General features: G+C 41.8%; 1 protein-coding gene and 1 non-coding gene across 3 annotated transcripts in view; both read right to left on the reverse strand.

The window, feature by feature from the left end:
* The window catches only part of SLC9A4 (solute carrier family 9 member A4), a 51,047-nt gene that overhangs the window by 24,374 nt on the left and 3,633 nt on the right, over nucleotides 1–23,040 (reverse strand). For both annotated transcript variants that reach the window (XM_007666806.4, XM_001514608.5), the window contains exons 2-8: nucleotides 17,984–18,447; nucleotides 11,927–12,186; nucleotides 10,299–10,516; nucleotides 6,399–6,601; nucleotides 5,321–5,407; nucleotides 3,928–3,998; nucleotides 1,161–1,322 (exon numbers count right to left, since the gene is read on the reverse strand). In XM_007666806.4, coding sequence (XP_007664996.1) covers nucleotides 1,161–1,322; nucleotides 3,928–3,998; nucleotides 5,321–5,407; nucleotides 6,399–6,601; nucleotides 10,299–10,516; nucleotides 11,927–12,186; nucleotides 17,984–18,447 — 1,465 coding nt within the window. The remainder of the gene's footprint in view (nucleotides 1–1,160; nucleotides 1,323–3,927; nucleotides 3,999–5,320; nucleotides 5,408–6,398; nucleotides 6,602–10,298; nucleotides 10,517–11,926; nucleotides 12,187–17,983; nucleotides 18,448–23,040) is intronic.
* LOC114809406 lies at nucleotides 9,950–10,087 on the reverse strand. Its single transcript, XR_003757192.1, has one exon. It is a non-coding gene; the product is annotated as a small nucleolar RNA SNORA7 (small nucleolar RNA).

Below are 23,040 nucleotides of genomic sequence, written 5' to 3' on the forward strand. Positions count from 1 at the left end.
GTCTTGGGACCATGGCTTTCCACTTGGGATCAGTCAAAACGATCAATGAAGAGCATTTACTGAGCATTTAGTGTGTGCAGAGCACTGTAATAAGCACTTGGGAGACTACAATAGAATTAGCATTTAAGATACCTGCCCTCAAGGAGTTTATAATCTAGCAGAGAAGATAAACTTTAATAAAATGGAATATAAACAGATGGAATAGAGAATAGAATATAAGTGCTATGGGGTAATGAGTACTGAAGTCCCTAGGTGGCACAATAGAGCTGAAGTGTCAGTTGGGGGAATATATAAAGTGAGAAGTGGGAAGATTGATTGGGGAAGGTTTCCTGGAGAGATGTGATTTGAGAAGAGCTTTGAAGATGGAGATAGCTATGATCTGTCAGATGTGAAGGGGGAGGGCATTCCAGGCAGTCGAGGGGGATTAAGCAAGAGGTCCCAGGCAGGAAAGATGAGATTGCATATAGCCTAGTGAAAAGAGCACGGTCCTGGGAGTCAGAGGACCTGGGTTCTAATGCAGATTCTGCCTAATGCTTGCTGTATGACTTTAGGCAAGTCACTTAACTTCTCTGTACATGAGTTCCCCTGTTCTCCCTCCTACTTAAACTCTGAATCCCATTCAGGATAGAGACTGTTTCCAACATAATTAATTTATATCTACCCCAGGGCTTAAAACAGTGTTTGACACACAGTAAGTGCTTCACAAATACCATTAAAACAAAGACCAGAAGGAGGAACAGGGGATTATCTATTATCTTAATAATGTTGGTATTTGTTAAGCGCTTACTATGTGCAGAGCACTGTTCTAAGCGCTGGGGTAGACATAGGGGAATCAGGTTGTCCCACGTGGGGCTCACAGTCTTAATCCCCATTTTGCAGATGAGGTAACTGAGGCACAGAGAAGTTAAGTGACTTGTCCACAGTCACACAGCTGACAAGTGGCAGATCTGGGATTCGAACTCATGACCTCTGACTCCAAAACCCGTGCTCTTTCCACTGAGCCACGTTATCTTGAGATGGTTAACTTGGATGGTTAACTTTCCCAGTTATTCTATCATAAAACTCATTGTCCTGGTTTGCATTTCAATGAACTACTTGAGTCTCTTTAGGTTATTCATTCTGATGTGCCCTCCCCAGAACAAACAGATAAAGTTACTTACTGGAGTGGAATCACAAAGGCTGTAGTATTCAGGATCCCAGTTTCGACCATCTCAATAGCCTGCTTCATTTCCAGTTTCTTGTATAGAGAAACAATGCTGGATTTGGGTTGGTTCTCCCGGATCAAGACTTTCCGTAGATATTTGTGGTCAAACTTTTTAAACCTGAAATGAATTTTTTTCTAGTTTTAGTGCACTGATATTGTTTATCCACATTTCTGAAAACAAGTGGGATTATATGTCAAAAAGAGAGGCAGAGAGAGGCCCACATTGAGAAGATGAGAGGCAGAAAGAGGGAGAGAGGCAGAAAGAGGGAGAGAGGCAGGGACAGAATGAAAAAAGCAGAGCGAGTGACAGAGAAAAAAAAAATAAGCAGAGAAGCATCTTGGCCTAGTGGAAAGAGCACAGAACTGAGAGTCAGAGGACATGAGCTTTAATCCCAGCTCTGCCACTTGCCTACTGTGTGACTTTAACTTCACTTAACTTCTCTGTGTCTAAGTTATCTCATCTGTAATATGGGGAATAAAACTGTGAGCTCCATCTAGGAAAGTGGATGTGTCTGTTTATCGTTATATTATAGAGAAGCAGCAGGGCTCACTGGAAAAAGCATGGGCTTAGGAGTCAGAGGTCATGGGTTCTAATCCCGGCTCCACTACCTCTCAGCTGTGTGACTTTGGGCAAGTCACTTAACTTCTCGGTACCTCAGTTACCTCATCTGTAAAATGGGGATTAAGACTGTGAGCCTCACGTGGGACAACCTCATTACCCTGTATCTATCCCAGCACTTAGAACAGTGCTCGGCACATAGTAAGTGCTTAACAAATACCAATATTATTATTATGATAATACTCTCCCCAAATGCTTAGTACAGTGCTCTGCACACAGTAAGCCCTCAATAAATTCATTCATTCATTCAATCATATTTATTGAGTGCTTACTGTGTGCACAGCACTGTACTAATCGCTTGGAAAGTACAATTCAACAATAGAGACAATGTCTGCCCACAATGGGTTTATAGTTTAGAAGGGGGGAGACAGGCACCAAAACAAGTAAACAGGCTTCAATAGCATCAATATAAATAAATAGAATTACAAATATACACACATCAAAACAAGTAAACAGTCATGCGATTGAATGAATGAATGAAAAAGAATTATGTCCACCCTGATGATCTTGAATCCAACCCAGTGCTTAGTAGGGTGCCTGGAACATAGTAAGTACTTAAATACCATTGTGAAAAAAAGATAGGAGAGAAAGCAATCATTACATTATGCCCATTAAAGCCTTAGGAAACAGGTTTATGTGAAACCAAAACCTAAATCTGTAATACTTATTTTAAAAAGGAAGAACGCAAGAGAATGATAAAAATACAAGAAGCAATCAGTGGTATTTATTGAGTATCTACTACATGCAGAATGCTGTTCTAAGCACTTGGGAGAGTACAATACAATAGAATTAGAGTCACATTGCCTGTCCATGATCTAGAGAAGAAAAATAGAAAAAGCAAAAGCAAGGAAGAATGGTTTGTTACCCTACTTATACTGAGAATTAGTGTGACAAAGGAAAGGCACAAGTTGCAATCAGGGCAAAGAGTACAAAGGATGGGGATAGCTTGGTTCCCACTGCAAGAAAGAAGTCAGGGCAGGTTGAGACCTTGGAACAAATACTCCATTCTAATAGTCCATAAGGGCAGCAGATGCAAGCACAATTAATCTGACTTACTCAGCCAGATGCCAATAATAATAATTATTATTGTGGTATTTGCTAAGCACTTACTATGTGCCAGGCACTGTACTAAGCACTGGGGTAGATACATGCAAATAGGACTGGACACAGTCCCACAAAGGGCTCACAGTGTCAATCCTCATTTTACAGATGAGGGAACTGAGTCCCAGAGATGTAAATGACTTGCCCAAGATCACACAACAGACAAGTGGCAGAACTGGGATTAGAACCCAGGTCCTTCTGACTCCCAGGACCATGATCTATTCACTAGACCACACTGCTTCTTTAGACTGGTAGTTACAGAAGTTTGGGCCATTATGATGCAGATAACTTTGAATGCTGCAAATTCAGAAAAAAATATATCCTGACAGCCTGAATCTAGAGAAACTGTATAGATTTTCTACAGATTTGGGTCTACAGAGTGGCTAGCTAATCCAGTAGTCAGTCAGTCAATCATATTTATTGAGCACTTACTGTGTGCAAAGCACTGTACTAAGTGCTTGAGAGAGTACAATATAACAACAAACATATTCCCTGTCCACAATGAGCCTACCGTCTAGAGGCAACTGAAATGTATAGGTACATGAGACTGGGTTGGTATTCTGGGCATTAGTCTTGATGATTATCCCTGTAATGATTTTTATTTCTTCAGAGCAGTTGCTTTGCCACCTTTGCTTTTAGGGGAAGAAGGAACTTTCTCAACATTTAGGTTGCAATCATATGATTGCCTTGTAATCGTATATCCTAGGTGGGTTTTGATGGGTTCATAACAAACCCCTTTCTCTTCAGGGGCCATCTTTGTTCCAGACACTGCTGCTTGGTGTTATGGAATCTCATTCTGGATTGGTCATGAGCTATAGGGGAAGCAGTAAGCAGGCTGCCTGCACAGGAAGCCAGAGCTCCAGATCAAGGCAAATGGTTAGGACTGAAATGTAGCACTGAAAGATGTAGTGGTGGGGCAATGGAGTATATGGAATTTTATGTCTTTAGATAGGAATATTTCTCTCCAGGCATAAAAAGCAAATGAGGAATTTAGGTTCCTTACTTGTCTCTCACTTGATAGTGGCTCCACTGTCCACATACATCTTCAATTCCAGCTTTCAAGTGATCCATCAGCTACCAAAATCAAACATGAGAAAGTAACCACTGGTCACATTTTTGAGAGATTTTCATTTTGAAAAATATATTTTAAAAAGGTTACATACCATGCTAGGCAGGGTGGTTTAGTGGAAAGAGTCTGGGTTGGGAAGTTGGGATGCTTGACTTCTAGTCCCACCTCTCTACTAGTCTGCTGTAACTTTGGATATTATTTAATTAACCTTTCTATGCTTTTCCTTCTTTGGTAAAATAGGTACAATGATACCTACAGAGGTGGTGAATATGAAAGGATTTTAGAAAAATAAAGGCATATATTGATAATTTTAACACTCAACAAAATGTTAGTTCTCTTAATTTCCTGGAACATCTAATCAGAATCAATCAATAGTATTCTTTGAGCATCATTTATGTGCAGAACCCTGTACTAATTCTTGGGAAAGTACAATTGAGTTTGTAGACACAGTCTCCAACCTGAAGGAATTTACAATCTAATGGGGGAGACAGTCATAAGAATCATTTGCAGATAAGAAGAGAAAAATGTGGATATGGAGATGAGTTAAATAGGCAAATAGGACATGATATATACTGCACTGCTACAGGTTGTTCTGAGTTGATACAGATGCATTGAGGTGATAGGAAGATGTAAGCTAGGAAGAAGAGAAAATTGATTGGGAAAGGCCTCTGGAAGAGATAAGATTTGAGGAGATAGGCTTAGAAGATTGAGAGAGTGGTTTCTGGTGGGTTTGAAGGGGAAATGAGTTTCAGGCAGAAGGAAGCGTTGGGAGTGAGAGGCAAAGGTTAGTTTGAGAGGAATAAGGAGTTAGAATTGGGGTATAGAAGGAGAAGAGAATGGATAAAAAGGAGAAAGAGCAAGCAGATGGAGTGTCTTAAAGGCAATGGTCAGGAATTTCTGCTTGTCCATTGCCTCTCTCCAACTATGGACTATATATCTATAACTTTATCATTGATTGCTACTGCCAGATGCAGGATTGACTTTTGAAATCCGCATGTATTTCCCCAGCAACATATTTCTTGCAGGGAAGAGCAATCAACCAGGTGGTTAGTGAAAAAAGATTTTTTCACCTGGAGTTTCTTTTCCTAAGCCCTGTGAGATGTCGTTTTATGAATCTGATATCACAAGTGCTTATTCATTTTAAAGATGGATGTACATTACATAGGTTTGAGAAATTCCACACTATCTGTAATGGAGCATTTTTCTCTTTCTCTTTTTAAAATAGGACAGTATTTCTTAGGAGTGAGGGAGGAAGGAAAGGTATCATGATGAAAAAGGCCTGAGATGGGGCTGTGGGAAGAAAAAGCTTGAGGACTTATTTTCTTACACGGATGTGAAGTTCTTCATTGATGGACTCCTTCTTATTGGTCTTCTTCACATCTAGGTACCTAACCAGTGGACCAATTGTGATTCCCTGCATTGGAAGGAACACAACATTCATCATTGTTTGGTCATGCCCCAAAAGACTCAAAGATAAATCTGTGAGTTTACCTGAACCAATGGAAAACTGAATCAATTTATTTATTGAGTGCTTGAGTGCTTATTATGTGCAGAACACTATATTAAGCGCTTGAGAAAGTACAATATAACAGAGTTGGTAGACAAGTTCCTATTGTAACCAGTGATACTTCAGGTAATTAAAAGTTCAGATAAGTGAATGTAATAGAGTTGGTTTGTCATGTCGTGGACAAATATGTGCCTAGTTTTTTTTGTTTTGTTCTCATATTTGTTCAGTGCTTACTGTGTGCTAGGCACTGTACTAAGCACAGGGGTAGATACAAGTTAGTTAGGTTGGACCCAGTCCCTGACCCACATGGGGCTCACAGTCTTAATCCCCATCTTACAATCAAGTGACTTGCCCAAGATCACTTAGCAGACAAGTAGTCTCAGATACCTCATCTGCAAAATGAAGTTCTTTTTGTTCTCCATTATAATCAGACTGTGAGCCCCATATGGGACCTGATTACTTTATCCCAGTGCTTGATACATAGAAAACACTTAACAAATACTATTATCATTATATTATTATTATTAGTAGTAGTAGCAATCAAGACAGGGCCGCTGGATTTTTGAGATTTGTTCAGGCCAGGGAGGGTAAAGGGATGGCTCTTCCAAAAGATGTCACAATCTCACCAATCCTCCCCACACCTTCCGCCATCTTGCCTGATCCCAGGAGCCCCTCCTGGCCTAAGATCTTAAGAAACTGAGGTCCTAGACCTCAAAACGGTGCAACCAGAATTTTCATTGGGAGAGAGGGAGGTAGTGATATTGAATAGCCAGGGAACCTCAACAAGAGTGAAGGAAATATGGACTCATTGGATTTCACCCTGCAGGTGTTCAATAAACACCATTACTATCTCCATTAGGGAGAAGTTAACCTTCTTTAATAAAATACAAACACTCACCTGAATGAATACAGTAAAGTATATAACTACAAGAGTAGCTGTAACAAACATTTTCTTCCTAGGGAAAAGAGACAGTGGAAGCAAAAATGCAAGTGAAAAACTTCCAGCTCCTCGAAGGCCACTGTAGAAAATGATGCACTGGTCCTTAGTGGAGAAGGGGAAAGTCCGAAACTGGTTACTGACATAGAAGAGAGCAAATACACCTAGAAGGGAAGAAAGAATCCTTAGAGCACTCATTTGGAGAAGAATTTTGCAATGGGTGAGTGTACTGTACATCAAAAGCCTGAGGAGATTAAGTCTATTACACCTAACAAAGGAGAAAGGCAATTGGAACTCTCAGCAACCAAGCAAGGAACAGCAGCAGCAGTGGGAACAGGTGATAGGAGAAAAAGTGTTTTTTGTTTTGATTTTTTTAATAGTATTTGTTAAGCACTTACTATGTGCCAGGCAGGGTAAATATAAACACAGTCCCTGTCCCACATAGAGCTCACTTCTTAATCCCCATTGTACAAATGAAGTAATTAAGGCACAGAGAAGTTAAGTGACTTGCCCAAGGTCACACAGCAGACAAGTGGCAGAGGTGGGATTAGAACCCAAGTCTTCTGACTCCCAGCCTGTGCTCTATCCACTAGGCCTTGTGCTTCACCAAGCTCAATCTCTGAAGCTTTGGACTCTTTATTTACCTACCTGCTGATATTGTCCTGTGCATAAATTGAGGTGATAAGAGGTGCTTGGCAGTTATGGAGTGTGTTGAGGGCCTGACTGTGCAAGAGGCCTGGATGTAAGGGGGATATTTTTGGAGAGATGTGTTGGTGGAGATTGGGTGCTTCAGGTGAAACCTTGAGACCCAGAATGTGACAATTTCTAAAACTGGTTGAAAATCTCTTGTAGAAACAAGGCAATTATTTTAGGCATAATGTATTCCTTGCTGTGTCACAGGGAAATAAGAGGTTTGTTATAATTCTAGCAAATTTAGCATCCTGAAATAACTGTTTCTGGAATAAATTAATTTGGGGTTAAGGTATTTAGTAGATCATTGTCCAGTTGATTAATGATAGTTCAAAAATCAAAAACCTGGGAATGAATGTCTCTGCTTTTTTTGTCTGTCTCTTTTTTTGAACACCCTTTATTCCCATCATCTGCTCTCTTCAAACTATACCTGTGACCTATATTTTGAAGGCTTTCACAGCCTGAGGCAATTTGGCAGCATTGTGGTTTTCGGTTACTGAAATGTATCCCCTTTTTTTGGTTCTGTTTAAGGTTTCAGATGGTCCAGCTATCTTCATGTTGAGGGTAAAAATGCTAGTGTGGATGTATGTAATAGTAATTCCCATATATCAGGGAAAACAAGCAGGGGGAAACCTCTGTCACCTCAACCAATCAATCAGTTTTATTCAATGAGTTCGTACTGTGTGCACAGTGTTTAAGACAGTACATTATAACAGAATTGGTAGACATGTTCACTGACCATTTATTCAGTCATTCAATCATATTTATTGAGCACTTATGGTGTACAAAGCACCAGACTAAGTATAGTCTAGTACGCTAAGTATGTCCAGTACACTATAACAATAACAATAAACAGACACATTCCCTGACCACAACGAGACCACAAAGAACTTACGGTGTCTAAGGGAACACAGACATCAATATAAAAATGAATTACAGATATGTAAATAAGTGCTGTGGAGCTGAGGGTGGAGTACAAATCCAAGTGCAAAGGTGACATAGAGGAGGGTGGGAGAAGAGGAAATGAGGGCTCAGGTGGGGAAGGCTTCTTGGAGGAAATGTGCTTTTAATAAGGCTTTGAAGATTGGGAGAGTGACTGTCTGTTGATACAAGAAGTGGGGTAGAGTTACAGGCCAGAGGCAGGATGTGGGTGAGATAGACGAGATCAAGGTACAGTGAGTAGGCTGGCATTAGAGGAACAAAGTGTGCTGGCTAGGTTATAGTAAGAAATCAGAGAGGAAAGGTAGGCGGGGTAAAGTGATTAAGTGCCTTAAAGTCAATGGTAAGGTGTTTCTGTTCTATGCAGAGGTGGATTTCATACAAAGTCTTGTTTTTATAGATTTATTTCATGATACATGCAGTCATGTAGGTTATATTTGGCAGGGTTTGCTATGAATATGTAAGTACTTTTATTTCTACTATGGGGGTTAGTGGGCAATGAGCAGCCATGTGTGCTAGGTACTGTAGAACAGTTATGTAAAAGCATGTGTACTGTGAACAGTCATGGTGGTATGTATTAGATGGGTGTGCAGTTTGGTACAACAATACCTAGAGTCAGTGGGCTACACTGTACTATTAGTCTCCCGTTGCTTCTAAGGCTGAGCTCATGTCTCTACTAAAGCTGTTTAATTCTTTTAACTCTCTCTTCATTCCCCTTTCATTCCTTTTCTGAACCTCACCCAGAAGGTCAATGAAGCTGTTGAAAGGTAGGTGCTCCCTAATATACAAGTCTAGACTCTGCAACTTTTATCTGGCTGGAGGAAATGGGCCCCCACTATCAGCCAAGTTTGGAACCCAGACAAAAATGTGGGTGGACACTTGAGAAAAGTTTTGCCTAAAACTTGCTGGCTTCTCTTTCGGTAGCCTCAACAGCATTTCAATTAAGCTCACTGTGAACAGGGAATGTGTCTATTATACTGTTGTACTATACTCTCCCAAGCACTTAATACAATACTCTGCACAAAGTAAGTGCTCAATAAATATGTTCGACTATCTGACTGACCTGAAGTCCTAACCTTTTGCCCAAAGCCTGCCAATTCTTCTAATCACAGAAAGGGACATGAGTCATACGCTGATCATTTCTGCTGTTTGGCTTCTAAAGTTGTACTTCAAAAATGGGCCACAGGGTTAGGTGGCAAAGGCTAAGAGGAATTCCATGTGTCAAGCTCTCTTCAGTACAGGAGCTAGGTTCTGCAGGTATCAGTAAACCCGCTCCACATTACTGCTAATCACTTTTAATGATGGAGATTCTATGGGTTCGAGCTGTAAACCATATCAGGTATGGTATTATCATCCTCCACCTGACACTTTAAACCGAAATAAGGGACACCTGTATTATTTTGAGGAGCATTTTCTAACAAAACTAACGCTTGCTTGTCACAAAGCACAATGTGCAAGCCTCTCCGCAGTCCTCCCAAGTGTAAATTCCAGCAGCTTGTCGTCTATATCTGATTTCAGCTGAAAGAACACACAAATTGGCAGCGAGGTGAGAAGGGAAGGGATAAATTTATCCTGACTATATAAAAATGTGTTGATAGGAAAATTCTCTTTTTATTTAAAAAGACCCCCTGAAAGCAGAAAAGCCAAGTTCAACCTTGTCTTGCCTTATGCTGTTGAGTCGTTACTGACCCATAGCGACACCACTGACGCACCTCTCCCAGAACGCCCCACTCTCCATCTGCATTTGTTCTGGTAGTGGCTCCATGGAGTTTTCTTGGTAAAAATATGAAGTGGTTTACCATTGTCGCCTTCTGCACAGTGAACTCAAGTCTCCACCCTCAATTCTCTCCGATGATGCTGCTGCCCAGCACGGGTGAGTTTTGACTTGTAACAGATTGCCTTGCACTTGCTACCCACTGCCCAAGCTAGAAATGGAAGGGGTAGGCCTCTGCTCGACTCTCCCTCCCAGAGCCGAGACTGGTAGAGTACTGGAAACTCTCCAGGTGTGACCCTCAGAGGGGAAATTCAACCTTAAAAAATGTAAATTGTCCTGGTCCGCCAGGACGATGGGGAAAGTTACCCAGTCAGTTCCCAATGCCTAGCCTCCTCTCACCGGTTTTACCGGTTCACATCCAGTTTCTATTTTATTTCTGCATCAAAAGAATTCTTTATAAAGTGATGCCAAGCATTGCATTCACCCAGGAGAGCCACCTGAAATGATCCGTCTCTTACTTATTGCCCGCCAGATCAAGCAGAAGGCGAGGGTGAAGCTGACAAAAGCCCAGTTCCACTCGTGGTCTTTTCCAACCGTCGACACGCCCATGAAGATAAAGATCAGGGTCTCACTGACACTGCTTAGCATCTTCATGAAGTACTTGATGGTGGTATAGGACTTTTGGGACACATTCTCTTCCACGTACTTTTTCATGGTCACGGCACAGGCTGTGATCCTGCAGGAGAGACAGTGAGTCGGACAGAACAAGCACCTCAGAAAGGTCCCTCTTCTTAGCATCTTCAAATAGGACATGTTAGAGATTTCACCTGGGATTTGGAAAAAAAGGAAACTTCACCCTTTCCTTTTTGCTGGGACACTGATTCTTAACCCCTGCCTCTAATCTGTAAGAGTTTCTCATAGGAAGAAGCAGTACTCTGTACCTAGGGGGTTCTCACTGAACACTGTTGACTCACTGTTGACTGAGACAGAAGCGACTTGTTATTCAGAAATTAATGCACAGTACAGGGTAGGGTATGCAATGACTATTTGTTGACATGGTTACCACTGCTGCTAGTTGTCATGGGTGTGTGCACGGCCTTTGTAAAATAAAATGACAGTCTATTTGCACCTTCTTTGAGAAACACATTTAGGACTCTCCTTGGACAACCAGCACTGACTTCTACAACCCCACTCAACACTACGCATTGTGGTGGGCTCCTCAGCCATAAGGCAGCCCCAGTTATACACAAGGCATATGTTATTAAAGACATGTCACCTAACCTGTTCCTACCGACTGACTGGCACTTCTTGTGACAGCTTTTATGTAGGAATTGTTCAGTTATCATGACTCAGTCTAGTTCCAGAGCTCTGGAACAGGGCCCCGGGGTAATGCCAAAATGGATTGATAAGATATTAAATAATACCTAGGAATGTCATTCCAAGAACATCCGTGGGTTGAGACACATTGAAAATTCTTTCCCAAAATAGATGAATCTGTACCAAATGCCTCCCCTCTTGCACACTCCCCTACCATCCTCAAAACTGTTGGATGGTGAGGAATTGTTTTATTGCAATGGAAACCTGAGGATGTTGCTAGTATAATGAACATACAAAATTCTGTTGGAATGTGAGTATGTTTATCAGAAATTATTCTTTTTCTTCTTTAGCATTTATAAGGGTTCTGGACAGATCAAACAAGGAAGTTATACACCTTAACAGTCCTGTAGACTATGAGCTCTTTGTGGGAGGGAACATGCCTGCCAACTCTGTTATACTGTACTCTCCCAAGCCCTTAATAATAGTCCTTAATAATATAATGCTCTGTATAAATTATGCACTCAATAAATATGATTGACTGATTAGGGAGTCTACTTCCCAGGCAAATGAAGTTGTAAGTGGACATTTTAAAGTGATATTTCTTACTCAAAGTTCCTGACTCAGATTTTATCAAACTTTTACCATCCTGAATCTTGTAACCCTCTCTTTAAATTTTATCTTCAGAAGCTGTGCCTTTTTCAGATGTCTAGTTCACTCATTCATTTATTCAATCACATTTATTAAGTGTTTACTATGTGCAGAGCACTGTACTAAGTAAGCACTTGGGAAAGTTCCCATAACACTGGGCAATGGTCCGATTTGTACTCACGCTAGGATGCCAGAGAGGTAGAGTGTTTCAGCAGCTAAGTATGATAAATAGCTGAACATGAAGACGATCAGCGGTTCAATGGCAGAAATGTTCTGAGTGAAACGTGTGATAAAGGCTGAAATGAATCCAAAGATAATTCCAAAACACACTCCCCCAATCCCCACCACAATGAAGCGAGCAAATCCAGCTAGAATATCAATAGGTTCTATGTCTTCATATTTATGCATCCTCGTAAAGGCGATTAATATGTTGTATAACACCTGGAAGGAAACAGAATAAATACTAATTATATATTTTCACACTCAAAGCATTAGATTTGAGGGCTAGTTACACAAAATGATGGCTGTTAAATTCTTACCTTACTTATGGCTTGTCATTTGTTCACCCATAACATTTCACTGAAAAAAAAGTATCAGTAGTCTCAAGCGGGGTTTGGGTAAATTCATGGAGGAGAACTCTTTATTGTTGATGCAGAGAAAATGTTGGGGATGGAGAGAAGAAATTTAGGGATTTAATGGCCTAATCATTTTGATGGATGACCAGGAGGAGAACCACTAAATGGTTCCTCCAAGGACTCTGCTGTCATTACTAGAAATAATAATAATAATGACGATGATGATGATGATGATGGTATTTGTTTAGCACTTATGTGCCAAGCACTGTTCTAAGTGCTGGGATAGATACAAGGTTATTAGGTTGTCCCAAATGGGGGTCACAATCTTAATCCCCATTTTACAGATGAGGTAACTCAGGCACAGAGTAGTTAAGTGACTTTCTCAAAGTTACACAGCTGACAAGTGACGGAGTCAGGATTAGAACCCATGACCTCTGACTCCCAAGCCCATGCTCTTTCCACTAAGCCATGCTGCTTTTCTAGAATCCTAGAATAGATTCTAGGAAACTTCCTAGAATAGATAGAACCCTTGGCTGGATTAACAAGATGGAGCTGATCTTTCCCACCTGCCCATATGCCAACCCAAATGCCAAGCACGAGGAGGCAGAGGAAGGGGAAACCCACTGTTTGTACCTTCAAATCTCATTATGAGCTTCAGGCTGCGAGATAAGCCCGTGAAAGATCATAGGAGCCTTATCTACGATGTTTCAGCAAGCCTACTGGCCCTGACATCTTTTGCCAGAGGACCTGGGTTCTAATCCCAGATCTGCCACTTTTCAATCATTCATTCGACCATATTTATTGAGTGCGTACTTTGTGCAGAGCACTATACTAAGTGCTTGGAAAATTATTACCAGACAGCAATAGAGACAATCCCTGCCTCCAACGAGATCACACTTGTCTGCTGTAAAATGGGAATTAAGACTTGAGCCTGATGTGAGACAGGGACTGTGTCCAACCTGATTAGCTTGTATCTGCCCCAGAGGTTAGTGTAGTGCCTGGCACGAAATAAGTGCTTAACAAATGCCATTAAGAAAAACAAACAATCCCATTTATCAGAGTGAAAGCATAGAAGCCCCCCAAGAAAAAAGACAGCATTTCCATCTTGCAAGAATTCTAATTTAAAAGTCCAAAGATAATTGATTACCATTAATCGATAGTTGACCCTTAATCCTACAAAATCTAATTTAACATTTACAATTTTTTAACCAATGTGGACTGAGTTTCCCCCATAGTTTTTAGAATGCTTTATTCAAGCAAACTTGGGCACCATTTCAACAAACTGGTTGAAACACAACTAAAAATTATTGATACTTGGTTTCAACAGGCAGCCAAAAGAAATACAGTGATAGCACTGAGAGACAGATTCTCCTTCTGATTAGCTCTGTTATAGGAGTGGTCCAGATATGAGCTGTGGAAATCACTGGGTATCACCACCCTCAACCCATACTACTTATATGTAAATATCCATACACTCTGCCATTTACCTTATCCATAATTCATATCTGTCCCTGCTTGTACATTGTAATGACTTCGTAGGGATTAAGTCTATGAACTCTGGTGGGGTGTTTTTTGTTTTATGGGTTTTTTTAGATATTTGTTAAGCACAGACTACATGTCAAGCACTGTTCTAAGATCTGGGGTAGTTACAAGTCTTAGGTGGTACACAGGCCATGTCCCACGAGGGGCTCACAGTGTAAGCTGCAGGGAGGAGGATTTACAGATGACATAATGAGAAAGAGAAGTTAAATGACAGAGCTGGAATTAGGAACCCAGGTCCTCTGACTCCCCTGCCTGTGCTCTTTCCACTAGGACACCCTGCTTCTCTATCATATCATACTTTCCCAAGAGCTCAGTATAGTGCTCTGGACACAGAATCATAATATATGATTGATTATATTACCTACTCCAGTCAGATTTGAGAGAGTGAGGAGTCCCAGTTTCACCAAACCAAACTCATAGCGTTAATGGAATGCTTGGGTTTGACTCCAACTCAACAAAAGCTACAAAGTGGTGATCAACAATTTTAAGATAGGTATGTACTGCTACTAACTGGAAAGATTCAATTCAATAGTATTTATTGAGTGCTTACTATGTGCAGAGCACTGTACTAAGTGCTTGGAATGAACAAGTCGGCAACAGATAGAGACAGTCCCTGCTGTTTGACGGGCTTACAGTCTAATCGAAAGATGTTATAGTTACTCTAAATCAGAGGACCAAAGTATTGGAAGGAATCTCAACAGATCACCTAGACCAGCCTCTACCTTCCAGTTTCCCCTTATAAGAAGTTGGAACAAGTAGAATATTAAAAGTTTAATTTTTGGACACATTCCCATTAAACTCATCGCAAGAAACCATTTTCACATTTCAATTCCAAGGCTCCTGAACTGCCTCAAAGATGGATTTTGTTTTAGCTGAGATTATTTCATGTCACTATTTCAATTCATATTTTAAAGCCATGTGCCATTTTACAGAATGTGTTTAAACTTGTATGTACTGTCATGGCATCATCAAAGAGCGGTGTTGACTACATACAACCCTTGAGAAGATAGCAGCCCCAGTTCAGTCATGGATGCATGTACCTTGGGGCTCAAAGACTGTGTCTGATCTGATTGTACTGCATCTTCTTCAGTGCTTTGCACAGTGCTTGGCATCTAGTAAGTGTTTAACAAATACCACATTTATTATCATAATTATTAGCTCATGGGGATAAATATCCATTTAGTCTCCATAATACCGCCAGAAGCATCTTTGCTTCTTCACTGGACTGTAAGCTCCTTGAGGGCAGGGAACATGTCTACCACCTCTGTTTTATTGTACTCTCCCAAGTGCTTAGTACAGTGTTCTGCACACAGTAAGCACTCAATAAATACAATAGATTGATTGATTGGAGCTGTCATCATTAGGCCACCCTACCCTCTACATGGTCAGAGCCAGTGCTATGACAACAACTATTGTTTCTATTGCCAGCTAGGAAGCGGGTTCAATAGATCAGTCATATTTACTGAGTGTGCATAGCACTGCACAAAGTGTTTGGGAGAGTACAACATAAAAGAGTTGGTAGGCAACTCAAGGAGCTTACAGCTAGAGGGGAAATATATATGTACAGTCTAGTGGGGACAGTTATATGCTGAGAATAGATCTCAGGATTTCAAAGACTCCACTATCTTCATTATCTTCAAGAAGAACAGCAAGAAGGACTGCAGCAATTACTAAACATCTCCCTAGTTAGCCTTATTAATAATGATAAAATAGTAATTGTGGTACTGTGTTAAGCACTTACTGTTTGTGGGGGTAGATACAAGATAATCAGATTGGACACAGTAAATCAATTGACCATTCATATTTATTGAGGGCTTACTGTGCAGAGCACTTTACTAAGCACTTAATAGAGTACAGTTTAGCAGAGTTGGTAGACACATTCCTTACCCACCCCTGTCCCGCATGGATTTCACAATCTAAATGGGATGGAGAACAGGTATTTAATCCAATTTTACCAATGAGGAAACTGAGGAACAGACAAGTTAGTATTTTGCCTGAGGTCACACAGCAGACAAGTGGCAAAGCTTAGACTAGAACTCTGGTCCTGTGACCCCCAGACATATGCTCTTTCCACTAGGCCACATTGCAAAATCCTGGTTCAGGTTGCCCTGGACCAGATACTGCTTATCAATACCCCAAAAAGTAAAAACTCATAAAAAGAAACAGGCATAAAGTTTCAATATAAGGGTCCATTACAATGGTTCAGGTCCTTGCTATCGATTTCTGTATTTTCTATTTAAGTTCTACTTAAAGCCAAATGTTTCCTAACCACCTTGGCTGGCTTTTTCCCAAGAGTCTCTCTCCCTCTGAATCACTCATCTGCCTTGATCTAGGGAGGAGTTTAAATAAAAGGCCAACAGAGAAACTCACTGGGTTGTACAACTGATAGCCAATCAGGAAGCTTTCATTTAGAATTAATCAGTAGTATTCATTGAGTGTTATGTGCAGACCACTGTACTAAGCACTTGGGAGACTACAAAAGAATTAGTAGACACAATTCTTGTTCTCAAGGATCTTGCATTTCAATGGATAAAACAGACACTAAAGTAAATTAGATTTAAAAGGAACAATAGAGTATAAGAAGGATCTGTGGCCTAGTAGATAGAGCACAGACCTGGGAGTCAGAAGGACCTGGGTTCTAATTGCTTATCTTCCATGTAACCTTGGGAAAGTGACTTAATTTCTCTGTGCTTCAATTCTCTCATCTGTAAAATGGAGATGACTTGTGGGCCCCATGCGGGATCTGACTGTGTCCAACCTGATTAGCTGGAATCTACTCCATAGCTTGGTACAGTGCCTGGTATATAGTAAGCACACTTAAATACCATAAAAAAATTCTGTCATGGGAGCTGAGGGCTAAAGGATGAGGAAATGAGAGAGCTCCTAAGTCTGGAAAATATGGAGGAAACATTTGCTAAAATCCAACTTGCCCCAAGAAATGCACACCTTCAACCATCTGAGACCATTCAGTGCTGTGTATGTATTTGTGAGAGAGACCACTGGGAGAGGGAGAGTTCCTACATTAGACGTGCCATTCTTGAGAAGCAGTGTGGTCTAATGGAAAGAACACAGGCCTGGGAGTCAGAGGACATGGGTTCTAATTCCAGCTCTGCCACTTGTCTTCTGTGTGCCTCAATTTCCTCATCTGTAAAATGAGAATTCATTTTATACTATGAGCCCCATGAGGAATAGGGAGTGTGTCTGATCTGATTATCTTGTTACTACCCCAGTGCTTAGTACAGTGTTTGGCACAAAGTAAGCGCTTACCAGATATCACAATTACTGTATCTGCCTTTACTTGGATGACCAGCTGGGCATGACTTCAGCAGCGTGGCTCAGTGGAAAGAGCCTGGGCTTCGGAGTCAGAGGTCATGGGTTCGACTCCCGGCTCTGCCACTTGTCAGCTGTGTGACTGTGATCAAGTCACTTAATGTCTCTGTGCCTCAGTTACCTCATCTGTAAAATGGGGATTAACTGTGAGCCTCACGTGGGACAACCTGATTACCCTGTATCTATCCCAGTGCTTAGAACAGTCCTCTGCACACAGTAAGTGCTTAACAAATACCAACATTATTATTGTTATTATAGTTATCATCATCATCATCATCATCACCAATGGAACTTATTGAGCATTTACTATATGCAGACCACCATACTAAGCACTTGGAAGAGTACCATACAACAAAGTAGACACATTACCCAACCATAGTGAGCTTACCCTGTTTCCCAGGTTTTACTTAACTCCATTTACCACAGGGTGCAATGAAAAGATAGAAAAGAATCAAGAAGATGTAACTGTTGCTTTTTCCATGGTGTGAAAATCCCGGAAGAGCCCATAGCAGTGATTTCGGCACACTGAGCAGAAAATTATATTAAACTAAGCAGCTATTTGTCTAGTAAATGACATCAAAACACTGGAAACCATTTGAAAGAACCCAAAGCAAATCCTAATTGAAGAGGTCAGAATTTTCACATCACGTTAGTGACTCTGACCCCAGTCTCCCATCCCATAATGCCTTTGGGGATCACTCCTTCCAAATTAGACATGGGAATGCCAACTGGTTCCAGGCCCCACACAAGATACACTGGAGAAGGCAGCATTAGCCACGGACAGAACTCACCACGCTGATTCCATCATTAAGGAGAGCCTCCCCGAAGATCATCATGTAGAGCTGCTCATTCACCCGAGCCTCCTCAAAGACAGCCAGGACAGCCACGGGGTCCACAGCCGAGATCATGCTGCCGAAGAGCAGGTTCTGCAGCAGGTTGACGTCGCTGAGCCCAAAAGCCTTGATCTGGCAGATCACGTACAGCGAGAGGCCGATGCCAAAGGCGTTCATGAGAGCGCCCATTCCGGACCACCACAGGATGGAGCCAAAGTTCTCAAAGAAGGGCCGGGTCGGCATGAAGTATCCTCCCTCCAAGACGATGGGCGGGAGGAGGTACAGGAAGTAGATGCTCGAATCCATGACTGGAGGGGATTTGTGGTCGGTGCCGAAGATGATGCTGCCTACCAGGGCACCAACAATGATCAGAAGGCAGCTTTCTGGCATGAGACCTGGAAGTCGGTGATAGAGATGGAAACCTGGGAAGACACAGAGCATGGGGCAAAACATTTACTATATCAGGTGAAATAGCATGGCTGAGTGGAAAAAAATACAATTCAGGAGGCCCGAGGATCTGGCTTCTGGTCCCAGGTCTGCCACTAGTTGGCTGTGTGACCTCAGGGCTTAGTTTCCTAGTCAGGAAAATGGGGATAATAAGAAGAATAGCAATAACAATAATAATGGGATTTGTCTTTATCTTGCAGGAATGTTCTGAGTCTAAAACAGCATAAATGAAGGGCGTTGTGGGCAGGGAACGCATTTGCCAACTCTGTTACAATGTACTCCCCCAGGTGCTTAGGACAGTGCTCTGCACACAGTAAGCTCTCAATAAATGCCACTGATTTATTGATTGATAACTCATACAAAAGCTCTCTTGAAACTTGAAACACTACAAAATTCAAGTTTTTATTTTACCCTATGGGCATTTGATATACACCCCTCCCTCACAGCCCTTATGTACATATCCTTAATTGATTTTAGTGCCTGTCTCCCCTTCTGGACTCTAAGTTTGATGTGGGCAGGGGATGCAGCATGGCTCAGTGGAAAGAGCACGGGCTTTGGAGTCAGAGGTCATGGGTTCGAATCCCGGCTTGGCCACTTGTCAGCTGTGTGACTTTGGGCAAGTCATTTAACTTCTCGGTGCCTCAGTTACTTCATCTGTAAAATGAGGATTAAGACTGTGAGCCCCACGTGGGACAACCTGTGTCCCCTGTGTCTACCCCAGCGCTTCGAACAGTGCTTGGCACATAGTAAGCGCTTAACAAATACCAACATTATTAATTTAAATGAGGAAGAATATTAGAAGTATATGAAGGAGGGAACCTTTTGTTGTATGTCAGTCACTCATCACGGAGCTGTGGGAAGTTGTAGGAGTTGCTTGTGAAACTGGGATGAAGTGGAAGCAGCATGGTTTAGTGTCAAGAGCACACAGTGGACCTGAGTTCTAATCCCAGCTCTGCCACTCATCTGCTGTTTGACCTGGGGCAAGGCACATCACTTCTCTCGTCTTGAGTTTCCTCATTTGCAAAATGGGAACTCAATGCCTATTCTCCCTCCTACTGAGACTGTGAGCCCGATGTAGGACCTGATAATCTGGTATCTATTCCAATGCTTAGTATAGTGTAAAGTAAGCACTTAAAAAATGCCACAATTATAATTATGAGTAAATAAAAGTTTGTAGGTAAGATATGAGTAGAAGGGGTCCTTCAGATGATTGTGTAGGCAAAGTCAGTGATATAATCAATAGATCCAGGAACACTATGTAGGCCAACTTACTCTTTCATTAAGCTATTTGCATGGCTAGAGTCATTCATAGATTCCCACAGCCTGCTTTGAATATTCTGTGTGAATTGCTTCATATTGATTTTTTTAGAAGCACCCCATAAGTGGAAAAGAAGTCTTTTATTCATTTGTTTGCTCAACATTTTTTAAGGCCCATTTCTATGAAAGAGATGAGAAAACAACTTCTGACCAGGAGATAGCTAAAAGATCATCAGGAACTTCTGTGAGCTCAAAAAATGGGCCATACCTCTAATGAGCCCAAACACCTGGCTTGCTTCTGTGTGCCTGTCTTGTTGAAATAACATTACAAGATTTATAGTTTACTGAGGCTCATTAATTTTACTGAGACATTACAAAAGGTGAATGAAAAAAGAGTTGAGCTGTAAAACAGTGATAGTGTTTCCTCTGGGCCTCCAAGAAATGCATCAATCAACCTAACAATCGATTGTATTTACTGAGATTCTACTGTGTACTCAACACTGTACTAGCAGCTTGGGCACCAAATTAAAAAGCATTAAAAGTGCACACATATAGTGTTTTCTTCTATTTGAGTCATTTAAATACTGCAAACATCCCCTTGGGTCTAACATTTAGTCCTTCGTAAGTCAGAGTTGTGCCATTCCTCCCTGGGGTCCGCGGCTGGTGATCAGGTGCATTCTATACCACATCCCCTCCTCCCATCCATAACTATCCCAACCTGCTCCTCACAGTGTTTTATAAATCATTTTCCTGCTCACTGACTCTGCTGCCCCGTGCCCACCATCTCCAGGTCCTCTTCCCACAGATACACCTGGCATTGTTTTATGAATAAAAAAAAATAGCTTGTTTCACTGCAGCATTTATAGCCAGCTCATTCCCCATCTGCAGCCTGAAGGCGATCATCACTCCCTACCCCAGGGGCCCAGCTTCTGCTCCTGCCCTGGCTCTGCCTGACTGTGGCTGTCCTTGGGGCTGAGGATGGGAGAGGAATCAGACATAACCATTTCAGTGAAACAAGTTTTCAAAGAAAGTGGTGCTGGCCATGGAGGAATCAAGATGATGGTGTGAGGGGGTGGGGGTGATGAGAGGAGCATTCGGAGCCATGAGGTGCAGCATGGCCTACACAGAGTACAGGGCCGGGAGTCAGGAGACTTGGGTTCTAATCCTAACTCCTCTACTGATCTTTTGTGAAAACTTGGGCAACTCACTTGGAAACTGTGGCTCAGTTTCCTCATCTGTAAAAAAATCCGTTCTCTCTCTCCATTAGAATATGAGACCCATGCGGGAAAGGGACTGTGCCTGGTCTTTCATAGGCTTAGTGAAAAGAGTACAGGCTTGGGAGTTAGAGGACATGAGCTAATCCCAGCTCTGCCACTTGTCTGCTGTGTGAACTTGGGAAAGCCACTTAATTTCTCTGGTCCTCAATTAGCTCATCTGTAAAATGGGGATTAAGACTGTGAGCCCCATATGGGACAACCTGATTACCTTGTAACTACCCCAGCACTTAGAACAGTGCTTGGCACATAGTAAGTGCTTAACAAATACCATTATTATTATTATTATTATCATCATCTACTTCAGAGTTTAGCACAGTGTTTAGCACATGGAAAGTACTTAAGTAATCCCACAGTTATAATTTTAAGATGGGTGGGGTGGGGTGCCAGGGGTGGTTAACCTGATTGCCTTGTGGAGAAACCATGGAGGAAGAATTTTACTTCCTCTGAAATTAAATTGACCATCCTATTGAGGAACTTTCTTGGGTTGGTATTGTAGAGTGAGACATGGTATTGTTTGGGAGTGAGGCAGAGGCAGGCTGACACACCACTCTCCCTCTGACATCCCTGTAATGTTCCTGGAAGAGCCCCCCTTCTGAGGAGCCAAGGTGGTGGAAATAATGCCAATAATAATGATTATTATATTATTAGTATGGTACTTGTTAAGTGTTTACTATGTGCCAAGTACTGTACTAAGACCATAGTAAATATGAGATAACCAGTTTGGATGCAGTCCCTGTCCCACAGTCTAAGAAGGAGGGAATAGAATGTAGTCCCCAGTTTACAGAAGAGGAAACTGAGGCGTAGAGAAGTTAAGTGACTTATCCAAGGCCACACAGCAGACAAGTGACTGAGCTGGGATTAGACTCCAGGTCCTGTGACTCTCAGGCCAATGCTCTTTCCACTAGAAAAGAGGTTGCCTTCTCAAGGATTGCATTTATATGCATTTACAGGCAAAAAGTAGGACAATTTTCTATAGTTCATAGAGGAATGAGGAGGAGGGAGCTTCAAAGACGATGGGGCAAAGGGTCCTGGTGAGTGAAGAGAAGATGGGATAGGAAAGCTGAAGAGCAGAAAGCAGACTGATTATAAAAGAGAGGCAGAAAGGCTCTCTCTCTCTCTCTTTCACTCTCTATCTCAGAACTTTGGTGAGGGCCATAGAGAAAACAGTAAGTCTAGGAGGACAGAAATAACTCAAAACCTTCACCCCTGGCCCCCGCCACTATGCTGCTATGGGTCCCTGGTGTTATGGCAGGTTCATGATGCTATGGTCCTCATTGCTGTCTCCCAGGCTACCACCCAAGAGGGCAGCCTAAGGTCACCAGAGGAAGTCAAGGCCAGAAGAAGGGAAAAGGCAATGGGGCAACTCCTCTGTTTTCCACCTCCCTGAGGAGGCTAGGTTCCTCGTTTATATTTTTTTAAAGGTATTTGTAAAGAATTTATTAGCATGATTCTAAGTGCTGGGGCATAAACTTATCGGGTTGGATACATTCCCTTTCCCACATGGGGCTCACGGTCTTATCACCACTACCACAATTTCTGCTGCCACTACTCCCATTTCAGGACCTTTCATGGGCAGATTGTGATTTTCCTTACTGACCACCGAATGAAGAATTTCTGGGGCCCTGAGCCCTCATAAATACCAGGATTCTATATCCCAGAAACCTATCTGGCCACCAGAAACAGGCCGCTAAACTCTGCCAACATCAAAACAACACAGTTGTTCCTAAAATGGTACTGGAAAGGAGACTATTAGAGCATGACCCTCATGAAGACCTTGTAATTATGAAGGGATTCTGTTAGATTTTAAACTCCTTGAGGGCAGGGGTCATGTCTTCACTTTTACTGTACTCTCCTAAGGGCTTAAAAGAGTGCTATGCAAAAAAGAAAGTGCTAGGAAATACTGTCTGTTAATTGCCTTTTTTAAATTACAGTACCACAAACCTTCCTGTCTCACGAGCCCATAATCTTGGTGTACCCTTGACTCCTCTCTCTCATTCAACCCACATATTCAATCTATCACTAAATCCTGTGAGT

The sequence above is a fragment of the Ornithorhynchus anatinus genome, chromosome 2, assembly GCF_004115215.2.
Source record: "Ornithorhynchus anatinus isolate Pmale09 chromosome 2, mOrnAna1.pri.v4, whole genome shotgun sequence".
Taxonomy (NCBI): Eukaryota; Metazoa; Chordata; class Mammalia; order Monotremata; family Ornithorhynchidae; genus Ornithorhynchus; species Ornithorhynchus anatinus.